Source organism: Nelumbo nucifera, chromosome 1, assembly GCF_055504915.1.
Source record: "Nelumbo nucifera cultivar China Antique chromosome 1, China Antique-T2T, whole genome shotgun sequence".
NCBI classification, from domain to species: domain Eukaryota; kingdom Viridiplantae; phylum Streptophyta; class Magnoliopsida; order Proteales; family Nelumbonaceae; genus Nelumbo; species Nelumbo nucifera.
The window spans coordinates 203233380-203256897 of record NC_142649.1 but is presented as its reverse complement, the minus strand read 5'-3'; the positions used below and the strand labels follow the sequence as shown (position 1 = coordinate 203256897).

The 23518-nt window shown below is 37.4% G+C and overlaps 1 protein-coding gene across 1 annotated transcript; it reads left to right on the top strand.

Annotated features, from left to right (window-relative positions):
* Positions 1-12537: 12537 nt before the first annotated feature.
* Positions 12538-13677, top strand: LOC148804378 (uncharacterized). Its single transcript, XM_088901043.1, has one exon. The coding sequence runs from the start codon at positions 13045-13047 to the stop codon at positions 13675-13677; it is 633 nt and encodes a 210-aa protein (XP_088757169.1). The 5' UTR covers positions 12538-13044.
* The last annotated feature ends 9841 nt before the right edge of the window (positions 13678-23518 follow it).

The following is a 23518-nucleotide window of genomic DNA, read 5'->3' as shown; positions in this document are numbered from 1 at the left end:
AATATTACCCTCTTTTGGCAATTAGCAACTTCTCATCAATAATAAAATTGGGTATCGGACAACAAACCGTTTAGGGTCCGATTCCTGGGTCAAATGGCTTGATCGTTCGAATCCAACGGATGGTCCATTTTGACAAAAAAAATAAAAAATTAATATAAATAAATGAATAATGGCCAAAACCGTTGGACAGTTTGAACACCCAAGTCAACGATTTGCTGACCAAATCAATAGTTTTTTGCCAAAAAAACAATTTTGGAGTAAAACAAAATCAGTCAAGTGACTGGTTCTCGGTTTTTCTGGCCTAACCATTTGGTTCAGTCCAGTTTTGAAAACCATAGGTACTAGTGCATATCCATGCGACTGATATTCATTTTTCTCACCTTTTTTTTCATTTTTAAGCATTAGAAAGATGAGATCTATCATCAGTTGAAAATTTTTAAAACATTTAATGTATTGATGTGATATAGATATATTTTTATCCTTGCCTCTCACTCCATTTATTCTTAACCCTCAGCATTCATTCCTTTTCATTACCCCCACTTTGGTTGGTAAGTATTCCTTCTCCTCGCCATTATGTATAAAAGAAATATTTCAATGGGATTCACATATTTAGTAGTTCTTAATTGCTTATATTTTAGTCAACGAGGGGTGGTTTGTTGGTATGTTAATTGGTTCGTTTTGGTATTGATGTGGCATCGATTCTTATAATCATCAATTTGAAAAAAAATGGGTTATTAGTGATGTATAGTACCAAATACATAAAAAAAGCTTATTTTTAACTTTCCACTCTTCTATTTAGATGTGAAAATGCTGGATCATTTGAGTGTGATTAAAACTTGTATGAGAATCTATTTTTGGGAAGAAACTAAGTTTATCCACAAACTATTTTTCTCCAAAAAAAAAAAAAACTTGTAGATATTCAGCTAACACAATTCTAAGCAAAATATCAACAAAAAATAATCATAAGCCAAACAAAGAAAGACACGATATTTAACGTAGAAAACCCCTCCAATGTGAAGGGTAAAAACCACGAGGCCAAGGAGACCCAACCAAAAATCTCCACTAATAACTTAAGATAACAGTTACAGTAACTCAAATATCACAATATACTCACAAACTTAGAGAAAATACCGATTCTCAAACATATACACGAGAATACTAAAAGCTGTAAAAATAACAGTCAGAAAAACTCACAAACGTGACTACTGTTCACGCCACAACATGGAGACCTCCACTGCTCCAAATCAGATCTCTACCGTTCATATCGTAGGTCTGTAAGTTTCGAACAAGCCCACAAAATTTCAGCCAAATCGGACCACAAATGACCCTTGATCAGGGTAATTGATGATGACTGCTGCGAGATATTTTCTTTTCCCGACCAATTGCGAGTTGCTTCTGTTCGACCTCAAATAACCAGTGATTCATAACTCCAATCAAAGATCCGATCGTTCAGAATAAGGAAAAATGAGTTCTCCAGTTATTATCCAAATTTCAGCTCGATCGGACGGTGAATCAGAAAATTCCGACCGTTTGATGAACTCTGCACACTGAGAAATCTGTACAGTACTTCGATTTCTCTCTTTTGCTCTCTCTTCAACACACTGCGCGCAAAAATTTTATGTAACCCTAGTTTTTTTGTTTTTCTTTTTGAAAAAAAAAAAAAAAAAAACAGTGGACTGAAGGAGAATGAGCTATAATATGGGTCAATGGCTGGACCCAACATCTATATCTATTGGATTAGAATTTTTATCTTGCCACTAAATGAAAGGGAGATGAGGGTCAGTCAAAATTTGTCATGTATTGTGGGCTATAGCTGCAAATGAGGTGAGAAAATTTCCTTCTTCTATCTTTTATATCTTTCTCTTTACTGCAGTCTATACATCTCTGTCCCGCAAGGGGTGGCCCCATAGCCCATGCATTCCTGCCTTGTATTGGGAACATCTCCCAATGATATTATCAGAATTGATGATGCTATCATCAGGAAATGTTTTCAATACATGGCGGAGATGGACTATGGGGCATTGTGGGGCGGAGATGTAAACTCTGTTGTGTATTCCTCTTTCATTTTTTTTTATCAAAAAAAAAGGGAAATCTCACGAGAAAGCCAATTTTTTGTAGGCTTTCAAAGTTTTCGACCAAACATGCTTACAAGCTATCCGAGTGGAGCCTACCTCGAACAATTGAAAGCTGCCGCCCCATGAAAGTCCTACCAAATAGACACCAGTTGGGGCCTAGGGGCTGTATGATAATAGCTGAAAAGCTTATGACTTTGACTTTTAGTGAATAAGATTTTAAGGAGGTTGTGAGTTTGCTGATAGCTGAAAGTCTGGAAGGACAGACCATTAAATCCTTAAAAATTTTATATCTAAATATTTTAACAACTAAAATATAAGTCTTTCAGCTAATCATAACCCGTTATCAGACGTTCCCCAAGCCCAAGTAAACTATTTGCCTAGAAATGCTACTAGGTCATGGTCTCATGGGTCAAATGGTCCAATCAATTTGGATTCATTTAATGACCCACGACATGCTCTATCATTACCTAAGCCTTGTGCCCATGTCCCAACTATTCACATTTTGCCATTCTATTTTGTTTCGGTGCCATGTGAATTGTTAAAATTTGAGCCTTGAATAATTTCTTACTACAACTTAACGTGCATTTTGGTTTTTCCTCGACCTATTCCCATTCCTAATTCAACATCACTCCCAATCCTGCGGTGGAGATGTAGGATCAAAATTGTGTATTTGCGTAATCTTTTGCAGTATGATGACCAATGGAATGAACCTCAATTTGACTTCGCCCTAAATTGGGGGTTCAACCAAGAAATACAATTAAATGAATTCGGATTGACACAATGCCGCTATTCAGCGGGCTAGTAATAGATTCATGGGCTTCACTATAAAAAGATGCAGGCCCATGTATTTAATACTGACATGAAACCTTATCATCGCTCTAATCAAATACCCTTCCAAAATGATGAGACACAACACTATGAAATCGATATCTGTCATGTATGAAATGTGGGGTGTTAAATCATATTGGGAGGGTATTGAAATGTATTTTATTGGTCGGTGATTCAACCTCGTTTTTTTGTTTCCCTATTAATGTTAGGACACAACATAATGAAACCGGGACCCACCGTGTATGAGATGTGTGGTGTCAAATCATTTTGGGAGGGTATTGGAACGTGTTGGGTATCCCACCTCCATGGATGGGGATTTTTTTGATTGGTGGAGATAGGGATGGGGATTAATAGGGATCCCCAACTTGGGTCGGGGGTGGAGAATGAAGTCCTTGCCCCACCCATTCTCATTAAATATATTATTGTATATACATACGATATTATTCATTTTATATATCAAAATATATTTAGAATATTATTTATATTTTAAAATGTTCTTTTATTTTAAATAAATTTATTTTTTTAATATCGTTAATTAATAAAATCACAGAAATTTGTGTCCCTGTGGGAACCATCTCCATTGGGGATTGAGATAGGAATCAGAATTGAGGATGGAGATTAATTTCAAAACTAGCAGGGACCCGTGTGATGGATGGGAAAATCTGAAAGATTTAATAAATTTATTTTTCATTTAATGTTGATTTATAAAAAATAATTATTGTTAATTGAATATGAACAAATGTTTTTTAATAAATTTAGTTTTATTAAAAATTTATTGTAATTTTAATAATTTTTATTCATTTTATTATTTAAATGAATTTTTGATTAATTTTAGATAAATAAAAATAATTATAAAAGCTAACATTTTTATTAATTCCACTAATAATTAACAATTATATAGGAATGGCAACGGGGTGGGTTCAGGTCTGGGCACCCCATCCCTTTCCCTGCCCCATAGTTAAGACACTCTACCCCATCCCCACCCTGTCCCCAACGTCACGTCACGTGGGTTCAGGGCAAGGTAACCACTCATCAATGTTGGGTGAGTTTAGGGGCAAGGCACCCCACTCCTCATCAAGGATGGAGAATCCTTAAATTTCCCTGCCCCATCCCTAATATTGGACGGGTTCAAGTAGAAGTGTAAATTGGGTCATGCTAGGTCGGCACGGCATGACTCGCATGTGATAGTGTGAGTCATGTCATGCTAGCCCATGAGGCATCCCAGACCGTGCCTCCCTCCTCTAGGATAATTTGGGGGGTTGGTTCGGCACGGCCCACGGCTTGAGCCCGCACAGGCCCATGTTGTAGGTTAGGCTGGTCCATAGGTCGGGCCTTGGGCTAGGCCATGTCGCACACCAAGCCAAGCTCAAAGCAAGGCACCTACTCCCCGTCCAAGGTTTTTAAAATTGGACCGGATAGGGAACCGTTCTGGGGTCAAACGATCTAACTGTTCGGTCCAAACAGATGACGAGCTCTAACAAAAAAAGCCAAAAACTATTGATCGGGTTGACGGTTTGACCGCCCAGGTCAGCGGTTCGCTAACCAAATAAATGGTTTTTGGACAAAAAGCGGTTTTGAGGTAAAATGGTGTCTGGTCTAACCATCTGGTTTGGTCCAGTTTTGAAAATACTGTCCCTGCCAACCCAATATTCAATTTGATGATAGAAATGATCAAAAGGATATATTGAGTATCAACCACATGGTAAATTTCTAAAAGTAGACTAAATTGTCTTTAATATTCAAAAATATAATTTTATGAAAATTTATTCAAATTTATTTAAATTTTTATTAAATAATTTATTTTCTTTTTAAATGGTTTACTTATAGAATATACTAATTTATCTTATAATTTCTAATATAAACTAACCAACAATTTCCTTTTTCCAATATTGTACTAATTTATCTTAATAATTTGTGTAATTATTTGTTCAAATTATAGTTTTCCATTTCCCATAGTCATTTATCTTAATAATTTTCTATAATTTGCAATTAAAATTACATAATTTTTCAATGGTTTTCCAAAATCCATAAAATATAATAAATTTTCCTAAATTTTTCAAAATATTTTAATAATTTTCAATAATTATTTAATGCATTTTAGATAAACTTTCAAATACTTTATATCTTTTAATTTCAAAAATGTAGTTTTATGAAAACTTTTGAAAAATTTATTACATTTATGTAACTATGGGGATTTATTGAAATTTTTTAAAATTGTTATTAAATATATTTTTTTATTTGGTAGTTTACTAATAATTTCATTTTCTAATAGTATAGTATTTTGTTCCCCCAGTTGTATTTGGTTATTAATTACAATAATAACAATAACTAAAATTTTATACTTTTTGTATATATATATATATGTATATATATTAAAATTGGACTGCCATGTCAGCAACCCTCTCCTCTCCTTTCTTCAAACCTCCTTCCTAATTTTCTGTTTTTTTTTATTTTTTTAATTTCATGTAATTACCCATTAAACCAATAAGGAAATCACATATGCTTAACTATTTCTAACAACCATAAAGAAAGGAGCCCGGACCTCCTGCCCATGTTTATAGGAGCCACACATGGAGAACATCTCATCCTCTGATAGTATTATGCAGGGGGAGATGTTCCCAATTCACGGGGGGTGGTGTATTGTGGGTAAGCGTGGGCAGGGTTCTCATGGGTAGGAGATCTGAAGTCTAAATAAAGAAGGATTTGCTTTTCTAATGTTTAGCCAAGTGGCACCACTTTCCCCCACTTCCTCCTAAATTGTTTTTGGATTTGCTTTTCTAAATTCCTCCTAAATTGTCCATAATATGAATATTATTAAATTTATTGATTTTTTGTGTTTTGAATAGATATTTTAAATATGTATATAATTTCGTTATAACATTTAAATAGTTTAGGAGAGAATATCTCTACTAAAATAGAGATAATTTAAGAGATAAATGGGAGTTAGAGATAATTTAGGAGATAAATAGGAATTAGAGACAATTTAGGAGGAAGTGGGGGGAAAGTGGTGTAACTTGGCTAAACATTAGAAAAGAAAATCCCTCTTTCTTTATGGTTGTTAGAAATAGTTAAGCATATGTGATTTCCTTATTGGTTTAATGGGTAATTATGTGGAATTAAAAAATAAAAAATTCAAAAAAAAATAGAAAATTAGGAAGGGGGTTTTGAAACAATGAGAGGGTTGCTGACATGGCAGTACCAATTTGAATATATCTATATATATATATATATAGATAGATAGATAGATAGATAGATAGATAGATAGATAGATAGATAGATTATCAAAAAGTATAAAATTTTAGTTATTGTTATTATTATAATTAATAACCAAATACAAATGGGGGAACAAGATACTATAATATTAGAAAATGAAATTATTAATTAATTTATATTGAAAAATAAAAGATAAATTAGTGTAATTTTGTTAGTAAACTACCAAATAAAAAATATATTTAATAAAAATTAAAAAAAATATCAATAAATCTTCATAGTTACATAAATGTAATAAAATTTTCATAAAACTACATTTTTGAAATTAAAAGATATAAAGTATTTAAAATGCATTAAATAATTATTGAAAATTATTAGAATATTTTGGAAATTTTAGGAAAATTTATTACATTTTATGGATTTTGGAAAACCATTGAAAAATTATGTAATTTTCATTGCAAATTATTGAAAATTATTAAAGATAAATGACTATGGGAAATGAAAAACTATAATTTGAACAAATAATTACACAAATTATTAAGATAAATTAGTATAATATTGGAAAAAAGGAAATTATTGGTTAGTTTATATTAGAAATTATAAGATAAATTAGTATAATTCTATAAGTAAACCATTTAAAAAGAAAATAAGTTATTTAATAAAAAATTAAATAAATTTTCAAAATTACATAAGTATAATAAATTTTTCAAAATTTTCATAAAATTATATTTTTGAATATTAAAGACATTTTAGTCTACTTTTAGAAATTTACCATTGGTTGATACTCAATATATCCTTTTGATCATTTCTATCATCAAATTGAATATTGGGTTGATGGGGACATTGTTTTCAAAACTGGATCAAACTAGATGGTTAGACCGGAAAAAATGGGAACCGGACACCATTTCACCTCAAAACCGCTTTTTGTCAAAAACTGTTTATTTGGTTAGCGAACTGCTGACCTAGGCAATCGAACCGTCAACCCGGTCAATAGTTTTTGGCCTTTTTTTGTTTTTCTAATTTTTTATTTTTTTTAGAGCAGGTCATCCGTTTGGATTGAACAGTCAGACCACTTGACCCCAAAATGGTTCCCTATCTGGTCCAATTTTAAAAACCTTGGATGGGGAGTGGGTGCCTTGCCTTGAGCTTGGCTTGGTGTGCGGCATGGCCTGGCCCATGGACCAGCCTAACCCACGGCATGGTATGGGCCCATGCGGGCTCGAGTCGTGGGCCATGCCGAACCGACCCCCCAAATTATCCTAGAGGAGGGAGGCATGGCCCGGGATGGCACGAGTCACACTGCCACATGCGGGTCATGTCATGCTGACCTAGCATGACCCAATTTACACTTCTACTTGAACCCGCCCAATATTGGGGACGAGGTAGGGAAATTCAAGGATTCTCCATCCTTGATGAGGAGTGGGGTGCCTTGCCCCTAAACTTGCCCAACATTGAGGAGTAGTTACCTTGTCTTGAACCCGCCTGACGTGACACTAGGGACAGGGTGGGGATGGGTAGAGTGTCTTAACTATGGGGCAGGGAAAGGGATGGGGTGCCCTGCCCTAAGCCTACCCCGTTGCCATTCCTATATAATTGTTAATTATCAGTGGAATTAATAAAAATGTTAGCTTTTATAATTATTTTTATTTATCTAAAATTAATCAAAATTTCATTTAAAATAATAAAAATAATAAAAATTATTAAAATTACAACAAATTATTAATAAAACTAAATTTATTAAAAAATATTTGTTCACACTCAATTAACGATAATTATTTTTTATAAATCAACATTAAATGAAAAATAAAATTATTAAATCTTTCAGATTTTCCCGTGCATCGCATGGGTCCCTACTAGTTGTTAAATATAATTCTCAATTTTATAGAAATTATTTAAAGAGTTTTCAATTTCTATAAAATGTTGTTAATGAGTTAATTAATAAACAATATTTATTAATTTTTGGTAATTTACTAACTATACTAAAGTATATTAGAATATTTAACTATTTATTAATTAATATGAGTATTTTAAATAGGGAGGGTGGATATAGATTGGGGGGATGTACTTTAGGAATTGATTAGGGAGTAGGGCAACGTGATACTTTCCTATTGGTTTAAATGAGATACCTTAGTAGAGAGATTATATGAATATTTTTAGGTAGTTGGGTGACATGGCTTAATGGGAGTGGTGGAAAGGAGAGAGGAGAGAAAGTCAAAGAGAATGCAGGGTGGGGATAATGGAGCAAGGAGAGGCATGATGACAGGGACTTGTGCTTTGTTAAGCGAAAGTTAAAACAATAAACCCAAATCGATACAACCCGAGTTGGTGGGTTTTCGCTAATGGTCAATTGGTTTCGAGTGACAAACTACGGACTTGATCAAATCGATTTGGTTGGTAAAACAGCCTGCAACTGAACTGAACTAATGATTGAACACTCCTAATTTCAACTAAATTTATAGTCCAATCTCTAATAAATAACAATAGCTTAATCTCCAATAATTTTTGAAAATTTATAGCAAACATACACAATCATTGAAAATAAGTTTATAATGAAAATATAATAATTACAAAAACATATGAAAATATAGTAAATTAGTCAATAAATAGTGTAATCTTAAATAATAGTTTAATCTCTAATAAGTATTAATCTATAAATTATAAAATATATATATATAATTACTAAAAATAAATTTACAACAAAAATACAATAAATATGATAAATTAAATTTCAAAAGTTAATCAATAGTTTTTTAATCTCCAATAATTATTGATAATTTTCTATTACATAACAAAAAATACATTTATAAATAATTATTGAAAGCATATTTATAAAAAACAATAAATAGTTACTAAATATATAATGAATATACACTATTATTGTATAATTATTACTAATAAAGATAATTTTGTTGATAGTTATTTTCTATAATTATTAATTGATATAAGTGAAATTAGTTATTTACAATATTATTTAGTTATTGAAATAATATTGTTATTTAAATTCTTAAAATATTAATTATTTATTGAATTTAATAATCCATAAAATTATAATTGTACTATTATTACATAATTCGTTATTAATTTTGTAAAATATTAAAATATTATTAATATGAATATTATGAATTCTATTATAATTATTTTTCTACTTTTAAGAATTTTTTTAAATTTATTACATAATGTCGTTATTTTAACTATTTAAGTTTTTTTCATATTAAATATTTTGTTATTTAAATATTTAAATAACATGTAAAATATTTAAAAATTTTCATTATTTGAATTTTATTTATTTTAATGTTATTACATAATATTAAATATTTTGTTATATTATATAGCTATTTTCAATGTTTTTTTAACTTTTAGTTATTGAAATATTTAAATAATATTTTATTTTTTAATGTTAAATTTTTATTATTTGAATATCATTTAAATTGAATAATTTGTAAAATTATAATTTATATTGTTACTACTTAATTTCATGATGAATTTTGTAAAAATATTGATTTGTTAATAATATGAATATTATTAAATCTATTGATTTTTTGTGTTTTGAATAGATATTTTAAATATGTATATAATTTCGTTATAACATTTAACTAGTTTTGACTTTTTTTTTAATTAAAACTTTCTTTAGATAGATATAGATAAAAAGTGGGGGAGTGGATAAATAGAAATTAGAGATAGTTTAGTAGAGAATTTCTCTACTAAATTAGAGATAATTTAAGAGATAAATAGAAGTTAGAAATAATTTAGGAGATAAATAGGAATTAGAGACAATTTAAGAGGAAGTGAGGGAAATTGGTGCCACTTGACTAAACATTAGAAAAGCAAATCCCTCTTTCTTTATGGTTGTTAGAAATAATTAAGCATATTTGATTTCCTTATTGGTTTAATGGGCAATTATGTGGAATTAAAAAAATAAAAAATTCAAAAAACAGAAAATTAGGAAAGGGGTTTGAAGCAAAGAAAGGGCATATATATAAGATTGGGGTTAGGGATGGAGAATATGACCTCGTCCCATCCGATCAAGTTGGCTTCATTTACCTCAACCTGATAAACTGATTCGATGGTCAGTGCGGGTAGGGGTAGATTCGAGTCGAGTCGAGCTGAATATTTAACTATTTGAGCTTGGTTTGCAGGAATAGTATCAGGTTCAAGTTCGATTCGAGCAAGAGACTTGAGCTCAAGTTCAATTCAGTTCATAGCTCGTAAGTTTGAGCTCGACTATAAGTCAAGTTTTTTTGAAAAATAAAAATTATATGTATAATTTTTTATTTTTTAGATAAAAAGTTAAGAATTATAAAAATTATTTACTATTATACATAATAACAAAAATATTATTATTATATATATAATAAAATTATATAAATATACGTATGTATAATAAAAATTATTTATTTAAGACTAGGCTCAAAAGCCTCACGACCCGAGCTTTATTGGGCTCGAATTCAACTCAAATATTAGTTTAAACCGAGCTAAATTGAGCTTTTCATGAGCCAAACTTGATTAGTGAAAGGCTCGACTCGTGGCCACCCTAAGTGTAGGTTTATCACTTAACCCGATCCAACCCAATTTTATTTGACAGTTATGCTTTTTTAACATATAATTTTGACGGAATAAACCTTCTTATTTGTTAAAGTTACACATATGATTGTTGGATTTTAATCTCATAAGAGATTAAATCCAATGGGTTTGATTGGTCAATTACATGAGAAATTGCACCTGCACACTTGATTGAAAAATTAGTTTTCTCTTACAAAATCCAATTTTGAACTTGTCCCACATTGGGAAATTATAAGTTTTGTTTTCAGTATTTTAATAGGAGTTGATTTACACTCGTTAGAAATAGTAGGGGAGAGTATGGGGGTTTGATACCGTGCAATGCGCGCGCACGCGTGTGTGCGGCGCAATGAGGCGCTTTAGAGGTGCACTTTGCGCGCACCCGCATGGCTCGTGAAGGGCAACTTTGGTTTTGGTGCGATGCTGACCATTGATCACCGTTGATGAGATCAATGGTCACGATTCGATCGGGTGTGATCAAGAGGCACAATTCAAAGTTAACAGTTATTAATTGTTAACTACTTTTCAAACAATCACTATGTTTGAAATTGTGACTGTTCAAGGTGCCTTCTCTAAACCAGCACCTACCTTTTCTTCATACCTCTTCATAAACTATTTAAGGAGCATGAATCAGACTCAAAAACACACAATTTCGAAATCCACTTTCTCTCTCTCTCTCAGTTCGGTCTGCTACAGTCTCACAAAAGGTTTCTTCAGAGATTCTTCAACTTTGCTAGTTGCAAATTCTAGCACAAGGCTCTGTTGTATCTTGGGAACGGATTTGCTTGTTACCCAACAACAAACTCGGTGAAACTAAGTGGGGGCAAATAACGTTCTAAAGACAGTGTCTTCAGGCGTGCCTCAGAGCTTCTCCTCCAAAGTTACAATGCCCCATTTTCTAACAATGATAAATTCAGATCTACCCCAAAATGGTTTCAACATGATCTGCATCTACACATCTTATTGTGAGACTGAAAGCCATCACATATGAAATGTGTGGACAGATATTTACGTTGGAACTTGTTGGCATAGTTTTTTTATTGTGAACAGATCCAACCCTTGGGATTTTGGGAGATTGGCTTTGATCAAGGTGGATTGACTTCATTCAATGCAAAACTCGTTCAAACATCCTTGCATCAGGAACATCTCCATACTTCTGTGTTTTATTTTATGTGAGATATTCCCAATGCAAGGCTATAGAAGTTGTTGAAACAGGCCTTGCACTGACCAAATCCGAATCTCGATCAGGGCAAGCCCATGCTTACATCGTCACAACATCCCAAGGTTCAAAGTATCGACACGTATCCTTCTGGCACCCCTCCGACATGCCCCTATAGTGTGTGTATCGGGGGTTTGACTGGTCCAGGGGATGGAGGAGACCTAAACTGCCCCCCCCCCCCCCACCTGAACTGGTTGTAGAAATAAAAAACGTATAAAAAAGGGTATCGATTTGCGACATATCGAGCGTATCAATGTTTTAAACCTTGCTACATCCTATTGCAACCTTGCATCGCATTAGGAATATCTCCCCATAAAACAACGAGGCTTTTATAGTTCAATCCACCCCTAGTGTGGAGCTAGGATTTGTAGGGATGGATTGAATCTTACCTGTGAATTGATGCCAAATTAATGGGCAAAATGCGGTTTATAAGGGGGACTACTAGTAGTCTAAGAGGGGGTTGCAATTTAAATTTCTGAAGTGGATTGCAATCCGCTTATCCCCAAAACAAATCACACGAATAGGAACAATGCAAGGCTATAAAAACTGTTCGAACCGGCGTTGCCATGACGGACAGTTCAGGCTACGCACAGCACGAGGACGCACCACACGTCTTTTGATTCGTGCGTTGTCTTAATACATGCGAAATGAATTAACGGAGTCTATCCTTATGCCGTTAGCTTCTCTGCCTTCTCGTTCATTCTATCCTACTCGCTCGAGACTCATCGGACTCTGCCCTCACTGGTCACTCTCACTCTCCCTCCCAACCAGCGGCGACCAACAGTCATCACCGGCAAGGAGAAAAACCTCAAGTATTTTTGGACTCTGTCCTGATAGAAGCTGGACTGTTATCACCGATGACTGATAGAAGCCGGACTCCTCTTAACGGTAATCAGAGTTCAGATTCGCCTACCCTTGATTCTATGGAGAAAGAAATGCAGATTGTAGAGTAGAAAACCTTGTATTTTGTATACTTTACATATTTTTGTTTGTACTCTTTCCGCCAAAACCCCTTTCCTTGGCTTCATGGCGTATATAGCGTGCCTAGACTGAAGCCGAACTCCTCTCCTTCTTCCTCCTCTTCTCCTGAGAATCCCAATCATCTCTCCTCTTGTATATTTGTCTCTCTCTCTCATCTCTATTTCCCAACCAAAAATGTTGAACCCAGGCTCCAGGCCCTACAAGCTGGAAAGCCCATCCCTTCCTCTGTTCTATCCACCAGCTCCACCACCACCAAAGATGGCACCAGTGGTTCCAACTCTTCCACCGCAGCTACCACTGTTTGGGGCCTTTGGGCCTCTATTTTATCATCCATTTTACCCAGTTCCAGGCCATCAGTACCGACGACCATGCAGCGTTTATTACTGTCCTCCACCTCCACTGTTGCCACGACCAGCACTGCAATTTCCTACTTACGCAAGCTGCACCGTTGCTGCAGAGAAACAGATTAAGAGCATGGAGGTGAAAAGTGGCGGTATTTCAAGAAGGTTTTTTCCAGCGAGATTTAAGGGGTCATACAGACGGCCCTTCTGGTGGGGTTTTCGAGAGAAGAGTAGCTGTAGGTGGATTTGGAGACCAAAGGCTGATAAGGCAGAGGAAAGCGACCGTTCATGTTCAAAGCTGGAGACTGCAGATAACCTCCGTTCAACACCACCCACTCCCACAGCGGGGTTTAATGGTTGTGAGTCCATTCTTCATGGCAGTACAACTATTATGATAAAAAATCTACCCAGCAAATTGAGATTTTCCTCTCTCCCTCTCTTTGTATATCCAAAAAACTATTCATAGTCCCTAGACTTTTTGCTCCGGAACTGTTCTGGAATGGTACTTGCCTTTTTGCCAAATTTTTAAGCTCCGTAGATTAAGGTTTTCTTTTCTCGATAATTAGTCCCAAAGTTTTTGAAGTTTTTTCAGCCTTAAGTACTGTCCTCATTTCTCTCTGACGTCTCTCTCCATTCCTGTACATGTTTCTGCATTCATGCATAACCTGCTCTCCGGCTCTCTTGAAGGGATGAGAGATCCATTTTATGGATGGTCGAACCCTACAAGAAGGTAGGGCGAAATTTCAAAAATTTCTCTCTTTCCCATGTGGGAATCATATTCCCTGTTTTAGAAAACTGCATTTTCAAGGATCAGTCTTGAACCCTAAACCGAACTAGATCTAAAACCAAAAGTGTAGAAGAGTGAGATACCTGATACGAAGAAATAATAACTCCCAATGAATGTGTTCACGCCCAAGGAGATCTCCAAAAACTTTTCCCACTAAAGATGACACAGTGTAGGGCGAAGCAAAATCAGCAGGTGGTTCTTCACAAGAACCAAATCCTTCAGCAAGAAATCGATGGAGGGTATGTGAGCATGACTTCAAATCAGTTTTTCAACAAAAACTGATATCAAGAACCTTTCTTGATCGTTCCTACAGGTGGAGAACGAACTGGCAATGGCGGCAACAGGAGGAGAAGACAAGAGCAGAAGAGGGCGCAGTCTTAGTGTTGCTTTCTTTCTCTCTTGTATCTGAGATCAGATTGAATGAATGGAGGTTCGCCCTCCTCCTCCTTTTATAGCCTTAAAGGGAACAGCTCCTAATCTCATTAGGAGTTTCCTAATTCAAATCTATATTTGGATCATGACTCTCTTTAAGAGATAAGGATAAACCCTTATCTTATCTGCAGATTAAGATCAGCCCTCCTAATCTAATTAGGAGTTTCCTAATCCAAATCATTATTTGGATCTGGACTCTCTGAGTAGATAGGGAGTTATCCCTATCCTATCTGCTGATCCAAATCACAGAACCGCCCCTCTTTAATTAATCAAATTAAACCAGTTCGATTTGGGCTTTAGGCCCATTAAGTCCATGTGCTCACTAACCTTCCAAACTGCTGCCCAGTTGGATTTTCTTGTATGGCGTGGGACCCAAACATTGATCTACACATCAGCCACATGGCTTCAGCCCAACCTCTATTACAAAGCCTGGCCGAGTTCACTGTAGGATTACAAGGCTTGGCTGAATTCACTGTAGGAAACAGTGAACCCCTGAGCCCATCACCATGGTCTCTTAATGGGCCCAACACTTACACCAAGTGGTCTCTGGGTCAAGCTACCTTATAAAAACCCAAGGACTATGGGCAGATGCAAGATTAGCCCATCAGGTATTACCCTCAATGGTCTTATACTTAACCTCTCAACCTATAATGATCAAACACTGCCCGACAAGAGAGGACCTCTCCCTCGGCTGCAACGAACAGTGTCGCACTCTCTATTACATGGATCCCGGGAATTAAAACCTTTTGCAAACATTTTGAAACCGTAATATATATGTATATCTTTATATAAATATATTTTGCAAAAACAAATTTCAACGATTGAAATCGGCTGCCGGCAACTTTGGTTTCCATCAGAGAGAGTGCATCCCCGATCATTACCTTTGTCCGACAAAGGGGTTAATCTTGTCACTATGATCACTCACTCAGATGAATTCTCAGACTGTCCCAACATACCTAGGTTTTGACCCCCTCTAAGGATCTCTCTGATTGGCATATCAAAGACAGCCCAATCCGACACATAGTGTAGTATCATAATCGAGTCTAGGGGTCAGGTGTAACATTCCAGTTTTTCCCATCAATCTCTAAGGTCCAGGGCAATACTGGAATTCTGGTTCGGTTCAGGGTTTCAAGAAAACCCACACTGCATGTACCTCAGGTCTCACCTTGGTAGCTGAGACAAGCCACCCCAACCAACTTGGCGGCACATCAGTGTCAGCCTTGGCAAGATAAATCTCCCCAGATCTATCCAATGGCTGTGAAGATTTTAAACTAACACGAGTCTCATATATGTTCAGTTTAAGGGTATTACACATAAACACACCATAATAACATAAATCAAATATGTACTTTATTCATTTACATTAAATGTCATAAGGTACATCATTCTGATTGGAGCTAAGCGCATACACCGTCTAATAGCTCCCACTTGCACTTAGGTCCAATCTGGTATAAGTCAGAGTCCTAGACTTTCCACGTATTTCTCAAACACTTTCTGTGTTAATGTCTTAGTCAATGGGTCTGCCACATTCTCCGTTGATGCTACCTCTTAACATCAATCTCCCATAGATGCAGTGTTGCCACACAACAGTGGAATGGGTGATATGCTGAATTCCAAATTATAGAATGAACACCTTCATTCATTAGACAGCCTCACTTACGGCAATGTGTTCGGCTTGGGTTGTGGACTGTTATTCTTACTACTTAGGACCCCTACAGCAAACAGCACACGATCATATCGTGAAAACATACCCAGATGTAGACTTTCTATCATCTGGATTTGACTAGAAGTCGGCATCAGTATACCCCTGGATCTGTAGTGAGCTACCATCGAATACCAGACAAAACTCTTTTGTCCTTCGAAGGTACTTAAGTATGTTTTTCACAGCAGTCCAATGCTTCTGCCCTGGATTGGCCTGGAATCTGCTTACCACACTCACTACCTGAGCAATGTTAGGACGAGTATACAGCATGACATACATGATGCTCCCCACAGCTGAGGCATAGGGAACGTCCTTCATGCCCTCAATCTCCTCGGGTGTCTTGGGAGACATGGCCTTGGAGAGAGTGACTCTGTGCCTAAAAGGAACATTTCCTTTCTTGGAGTTCTCCATGCTGTATCTCTTGACTATTTTGTCAATGTAAGCAGATTGGGATAATCCTATTATCCTTTTCGGTCTATCTCTATAGAGTCGAAGACCTAGTATATAGGAGGCTTCTCCAAGATTTTTCATGGAGAATTGTTGCGAAAGTCACACTTTCACCGTAGTCAACATTCATACATCATTCCCAATGAGTAGAGTGTCGTCTACATACAAAACCAAAAACGTAATCTTATCACCACTTGATTTCCTGTAAACACAAGGCTCATCTGGGTTCTGCTCAAAGTCAAACTTTTTGACAGTAGAGTCAAACCGGATGTTCCAACTCCTAGAAGCTTGCTTAAGTCCATATATGGATCTATTTAATTTACATACCACGTGTTCCTGACCTGCAGCTACGAAACCTTACGGTTGCTGCATGTAGATACTTTCACTAAGATCTTCATTCAGGAATGTAGTTTTGACATCCATTTGCCAAATCTCATAATTATGGTATGCTGCTATAGCTAGTAGAATCCTAATGGATTTAAGCATGGCCACCGGTGAAAAGGTTTCCGCATAATCGATGCCCTCTTTCTAAGTATACCCTTTCTCCACCAGACGAGCCGTGTAGGTCTCAACCTTACCATCGAGGCCCTATTTCCTCTTATAGATCCATTTGCACCCAATTGCTTTTACCCCAAGTGGCGGATCTACTAGAGTCCAGATTCCATTGGTCTCCAACGAGTCCATCTCAGCTCTCATGGCATCTACCCACTTCAAGGAATCTATGTCCAACATAGCTTCCGTTTAAGTCACGGGATCCTCCTCATTGGTCATAGCTTCCACCAGGTAACTATCCTGGTCATAGCTTCCACCAGGCCTCGATACCCGGGTAGATCTTCTAGGTTGGTCACTACTTGGAACTTGTGGGACATCTCCCACTGACGTTGAGCTCTCCTCATCAAGAACAACTTCTTGTCGATGATTGTTCAGGATGTAATCATCCTCCAAGAAATGGGCATTTCGACTACAGAACACCTTCTGTTCTCTCGGGTTATAGAATAGGTAACCCAGAGAGCCCTTGGGGTAGCCTACGAATAAGCAACGACTGGTCTTGGATTCCAATTTGTCCACACTTGTTCTTTTAACGTGTGCTAGACAATCTAAAATTTTCAAGTGTCTTACACTTGGTTTATTTTTGGTCCAAAGCTCATAGGGAGTTTTCATAACCGATTTGGTTGGAACCCGGTTTAGCACGTATATCGCAGTCTCCAATGTGAAACCACAAAAGGATGTGGGCAACTCTGAATGTATGAGAAATGACCGAACCATATGATCTGAGTGTACGAGAAAATCCAAAGGACCATCCTTTACCAACCTTGTGACATGATCTATATTAATATGGCCAAATCGGTAATGCCACAGGAACGTGGGATTAACTGTATCACATATTCTTTTCTTGGGAATATCAACCGACGTAGTTTCGGCTATGTTAGTTTCTAGAGAAGGATGGAAAACATAGAGACCATTCTCAAGTTCTCTGTATGCGATGCATTTGTTATTTCTTTTGACAGTAATCATATTACCAAAAAGAATAGAATATCCATCCGCAGACAATTTTGAAACAGAAATCAAATTTCTTCTCAAATTCTGTACATAAAGACAAACTTTGAGTACAATGGATCCTTGTATGAAAAATAACTCTACAGTTCCTATAGCCGCAGCTGCAACACTTGCAGAAGTCCCCAAGTAAAGAGTTACTTCGCCGTCACTCAGCCTTCTGCTTACCCTGAACCCCTGTAGTGAGTTACACGCATGAATTGATGCCCCGGAGTCAATACACCAGAAAGTAGAAGTTACCAACAAATTGGGTTCTATGACACAGGATTCAAAATTACCTTGTTTCTTGGATTCCGGGTATTGATGACAGTTCCTCTTCCAGTGGCCGGTCTACTTGCAGAAGTGACAAGCATCTGATGCTCTATCATTCAGCCTTCTTCTTTGGCTTTTTCTTTGCCTTCCTCTTGTTCTTGCCCGACTTGCCTGCTTCAACAAGCATGGCTATGGGTTCATCCTTCTTTATCAGTTCTTCGGCCCTCTACAACATATTGCTGAGTTCCTGGATGCTAACATTTAGCTTATTCATGTTGTAGTTCATGATGAACTGATTGAAGAAAGGAGGCAAAGAATTCAGGATGGAATCTACCTTGGTCACATGGTCCAATCCAGATCCAAGAGCCTCAAGTTCATTGGTATATCCCATCATCTGAAGACAATGGTCATTAACCTGTTAGTTCTTGGACATTTGTGCAGTCATGAACTGTTTCAAGACCTTTTGGTGAGTAGAACGGTTCTGCTCCTCATACATTGTCTATAGACTGTCCAATATGTCATTGGCCAGATTGATCTGATCAAACTGCATCTGTATCGGATTTTCCAAGGAGGCAATGATGTAGCACCGGGCCAGGGAATTTTTCTACTTCCTATTCTTGGTTGTTCCTCCTGCGGGCCTCAGAAGCCCTATCACCCAGATGCTTCGGGGCAGGGTTCTTAGCTACCTAATCTAGTTTTTCAGAGGTCAGGACCAACATGAGATTACGGTACTGGTCAGTATAGTTAGGTCCTTTTAGTTTGTTGTCATCCAACAGCTTTGCGAATTATCCATTTACCATTTCTAGTAAAAAGCAAACATTAGTCTACAACCTAATTTGATTCATGTTATTTACATAGATATGAATTTTAATCTATGTTCCATTTCCATTTATCCATCTCCGAGATTTCCCTCCCATCTCAGTGACAGAGACTGCGAACTGTTTCTAGAAATGTGGGAAATCACATAGGGTGCATGGAGCCAACTGTTTCAGCTGCATAACCCCACCACCTTTCTATGAATGATCATATCCACTCATCGTATGAACTTTCCCTTTGGCCTCTGTCAGACAAGGTTCATTGCCATTTTAGGTTAAACCTTTCTGTCCAGTGAGTGCTTATCCATCGTATTCGTGAATGCCAAGGTACCATGAGAGAGTCTTCCATTTTAGGATAGATCCCTCCCACATCGGTCTATGACGCCCCTATCATCTTATGAAACATTCCAACAGATCCAGCAGCAAATGGATAGTCCAATTTTATGGTGTGTTTCCTCATTACTTAAAGGACCCATCTTCATGCTAATGATGGAAGGCCTTTAGAGAGTTCATCATATGAATCTCCCTATCACATGCACTCATATTTCAGGAGGGAACAAAATTATTACGCCCTACTTTAATTTAGGTCAAACCAAAGTGGCTCCTACTAACTTTCATAAAGCCAGACTTCGGTGGGCCCTAAACGGTTAGGATTCCACACAGTTCCTCTTAAGAAGGTGTGGGACCCACCACAAAGGGAGGATCATCAAAGTATCTTAAGGACACCATGGCAATGATGTGCATTCAGTCATGGTGTGCGCAAGAGCCACTATCGTATCTGCATGGGCCAAGTACTTATGGCTCATGAACGTTGCACATCACACATCCATACATCACATGTAGGGATAAAATTGATCTAATCAATTAATATCTGTAAAACCCATTATTAAAGCCCATAATAATTCATAATATTACTGATTAATATTATCTAGGTATATGGGCTGAATAGAAAGAGCAGTTCGGCCCATATAGCCATAGGGTGTATGGAGCCAACTGTTTTAGCTGCATAAAAGAAAATCAAGAATCAGTAAATCAGGGCTGTTCGCACAATCCATCCTGCAAAACAAAGGTTAGATCACAGAATGCAGTTTCACAAACTGCAAATCGCAGATGGCGATTCTCCCATCTGCGAAATCTCCCTTTCTGCGCCGCCATCTTCGATCCATAATTAAAATAAATAGAAATCCTATTTCTATTAATAATTACAACAGATCGAATACCTATACATTGAGTCTAGAAAATAAAAATTATTTACAGACCAAATGTAATAAATAAATCAAGAAACTGCAAATCTTGCAGGTTCCCTACGCAAACCAAGATTTCGATCTTCTCTTGTACGAACAGCCCATAAATCAAGAAAATCATAAAGAACAATTCTAAATAGTAATCAGATTTATATAAAATTAATTTCAGATTATTCGCCCATTAATTTTGGGAACAAATTTCCCAAAACCCATATCTGCGCAAATTGGGTAGAACACCTTCTGCCCAATTGCGCAGGTTCAGATCTGAAACAAACTGGTTCAAGATTTGAACCATGGCTCAGATACCACTGAAGGGATGAGAGATCCATCCTATGGACGCCCAAAAGATTGCGAAATAAGGGGCGAATTTCAAAAATTTTTCTCTCCCTTCAACTGGGAATCGTATTCCCCATTTAGAAAATCATATTTTCAAGGATCAATTCTGAACCATAAACTGAACCAGATCTGAACCAAAAAGGAGTGGGAAGGATTATACCTGATACGGAGAAGTAATATCTCCCAACGAAGGTGTTCACGCCCAAGGAAGGATCCAAAGATTGCTCCCACTGAAGATGGCGCAGTGCAGGTGGAGCAGAATCAGCAGTGTTCTTCTCCAAGAACTCTGTCCTTCGCAAGAATCAGCAAGATGGCACGTGAACACAGCTTCCTTTCAATCCTTTCTCAAAGGACTGATGTCAAGATCCAATCTTGACTTCTCCCACAAGTGGAGATCGAACTGGAAAGCAGGGCGGCAAGAACAGGGAGGCGGCAAGAGAGTATTTGCAGGGAGCAGAATTCTCTCTTCTAGATTTCAGCACCAAAGAAAACCTGATGATCTGTATGTCTTTTAGGCTGCCGCCCCCTTCTTCTTTTATAGTCTTAAAGGGATCAGCTCCTAATCAGATTAGGAATTGCTAATCCAAATCATATTTGGGTTAGAAGTCCCTTTAAGTGATAAGGGATAATCCTTATCTTATCTGGAGATCAGATCAACCATCTCCTAATCTGATTAGGAGGTTTCCAGATCTAAATCTTATTTAGATCTTGGACTCTCTAAGTGGATAGGGTCTAAGCCCAATCCTATTAGCTGATCCACTTCAGATTTCGCCCCTTTATTAACTAAATAAGCAGCCCAATTCGAAATGGGCTTTAGGCCCATTAAGCTTATGTGCTCACTTAACCCTCTTAACTGCTGCCCAGTTGGGCTTCCTTGTATGGCGTGGGACCCAAGCATTGATCTACACATCAGCCACATGGGTTCGGCCCAACCTTTGTTACAAGGCCTGGCCGAATACATTGTTAAAGACAGTGCACCCCCTGAAACCCATCAAATGGGCTCTACGGGCCCAACACTTACCCTAAGAAGTCCCTGGGCCAAGCCACCTTGTAACACCCAGGGACTGTGGGCAGATGCAAGATTAGCCCATCAGGTATTATCCTCAATGGTCTTACACTTAACCTCTCAGCCCATAATGATCATACACTGCCCGACAAGAGAGGACCTCTCCCTCGGTTGCAAGGAACAGTGTTGCACTCTCCACTCATATGGATCCCGGGAATTAAAACCTTCTTGCAAATATTTTAGAAACCATATATATACTTTTATGTCTTATATAAAATATATTTTGCAAAACAAATCTCAACGGTTGAAATCGGCTGCCGACAGTCTTGATTTCCATCAGTGAGAGTGCATCCCCGATCATTACCTTTGTCCAACAAAGGGGCTGATCCTGTCACTATGATCACCCACTCAGATGAATTCTCGGACTGTCCCAACATACCCAGGTTTTGACCCCCGCTAAGGATCTCACTGATTGGTACATCAAAGATAGCCCAATCCGACACCTAGTGCAGTATCATAATCGAGTCTAGGGGTCGGGTGTAACTTTCCAGTTTTGCCCATCAATCTCCAAGGTCCAGGGCAATACTGGAAATCTGGTCTAGTTCAAAGATTCAATTAATCCTACACTGTATGTGCCTAGGGTCTCACCCTAGCAGCTGAGACAGGCCACCCCAACCGACTTGGTGGCACCGCAGTGTCAGCCTTGTCAGGATAGGTCTCCCCAGACCGACCCACTGGCTGTGAACATTCTAAACTAACACAAGTCTCATTAAGTGTCCAGTTTAAGGGTATTACATAGAAACATACCAAGGGAACATGAATCAAATATGTATCTTTATTCATTTACAATAAACTCATAAAGTACATCATTCTGATTGAAGCCAAGGGCATAGAAAACTGTCTAACAGCTCCCACTTGCACTTAGGTCCAATCAGGTACTAGCCGGAGTCCCATGCTTTCCACGTGTTTCTCAAACACTTTCTGTGATAGTGGCTTTGTCAATGGGTCTGCTACATTTTCCGCTGACGCTACCTTCTGAATCAGGATGTCCCCTCTACCAACAATCTCCCGTAGTACGTGGTACTTTCTCTCGATGTGCTTCGACTTCGAGTGGGCTCATGGCTCTTTAGCCTGAGCAATGGCTCCATTGTTGTCACACAACAATGGGATGGGTGATGTGCTGGACGGAACAACTCTCAACTCGTGAACGAACTTCTTCATGCACACAGCTTCTTTGGCAGCCTCACTTGCGGCAATGTATTCGGCCTCGGTCGTGGAGTCTGCAGTGGACCTCTGTTTGCTGCTTTTCCAGCAAACAGCACACAATCCTATCGTGAAAACATATCTAGATGTAGACTTTCTATCATCTGGGTCTGACTGGAAATCGGCATCTGTAAACCCCTGGATCTGTAGTGAGTTACCGTCGAACACCAGACAAAACTCTTTTGTCCTTCGAAGGTACTTAAGTATGTTTTTCACAGCAGTCCAATGCTCCTGCCCTGGGTTGGCCTAAAATCTGCTTACTACACTCACTGCCTAAGCAATGTCAGGACGAGTGCACAGCATGGCGTACATGATGCTCCCTACGGTAGAGGCATAGGGTACGTCTTTCATGCCATCAATCTCCTCAGAAGTCTTGGGAGACATCTTCTTGGAGAGAGTGACTCCGTGCCTGAAAGGAACATTTACTTTCTTGTAGTTTTCCATGCTGTATCTTTTGACTATTTTGTCA

What these genes read in the sequence shown, in the direction of transcription:
- LOC148804378 (XM_088901043.1), top strand. Translation starts at nt 13,045, where the DNA reads ATGTTGAACCCAGGCTCCAGGCCCTACAAGCTGGAAAGCCCATCCCTT.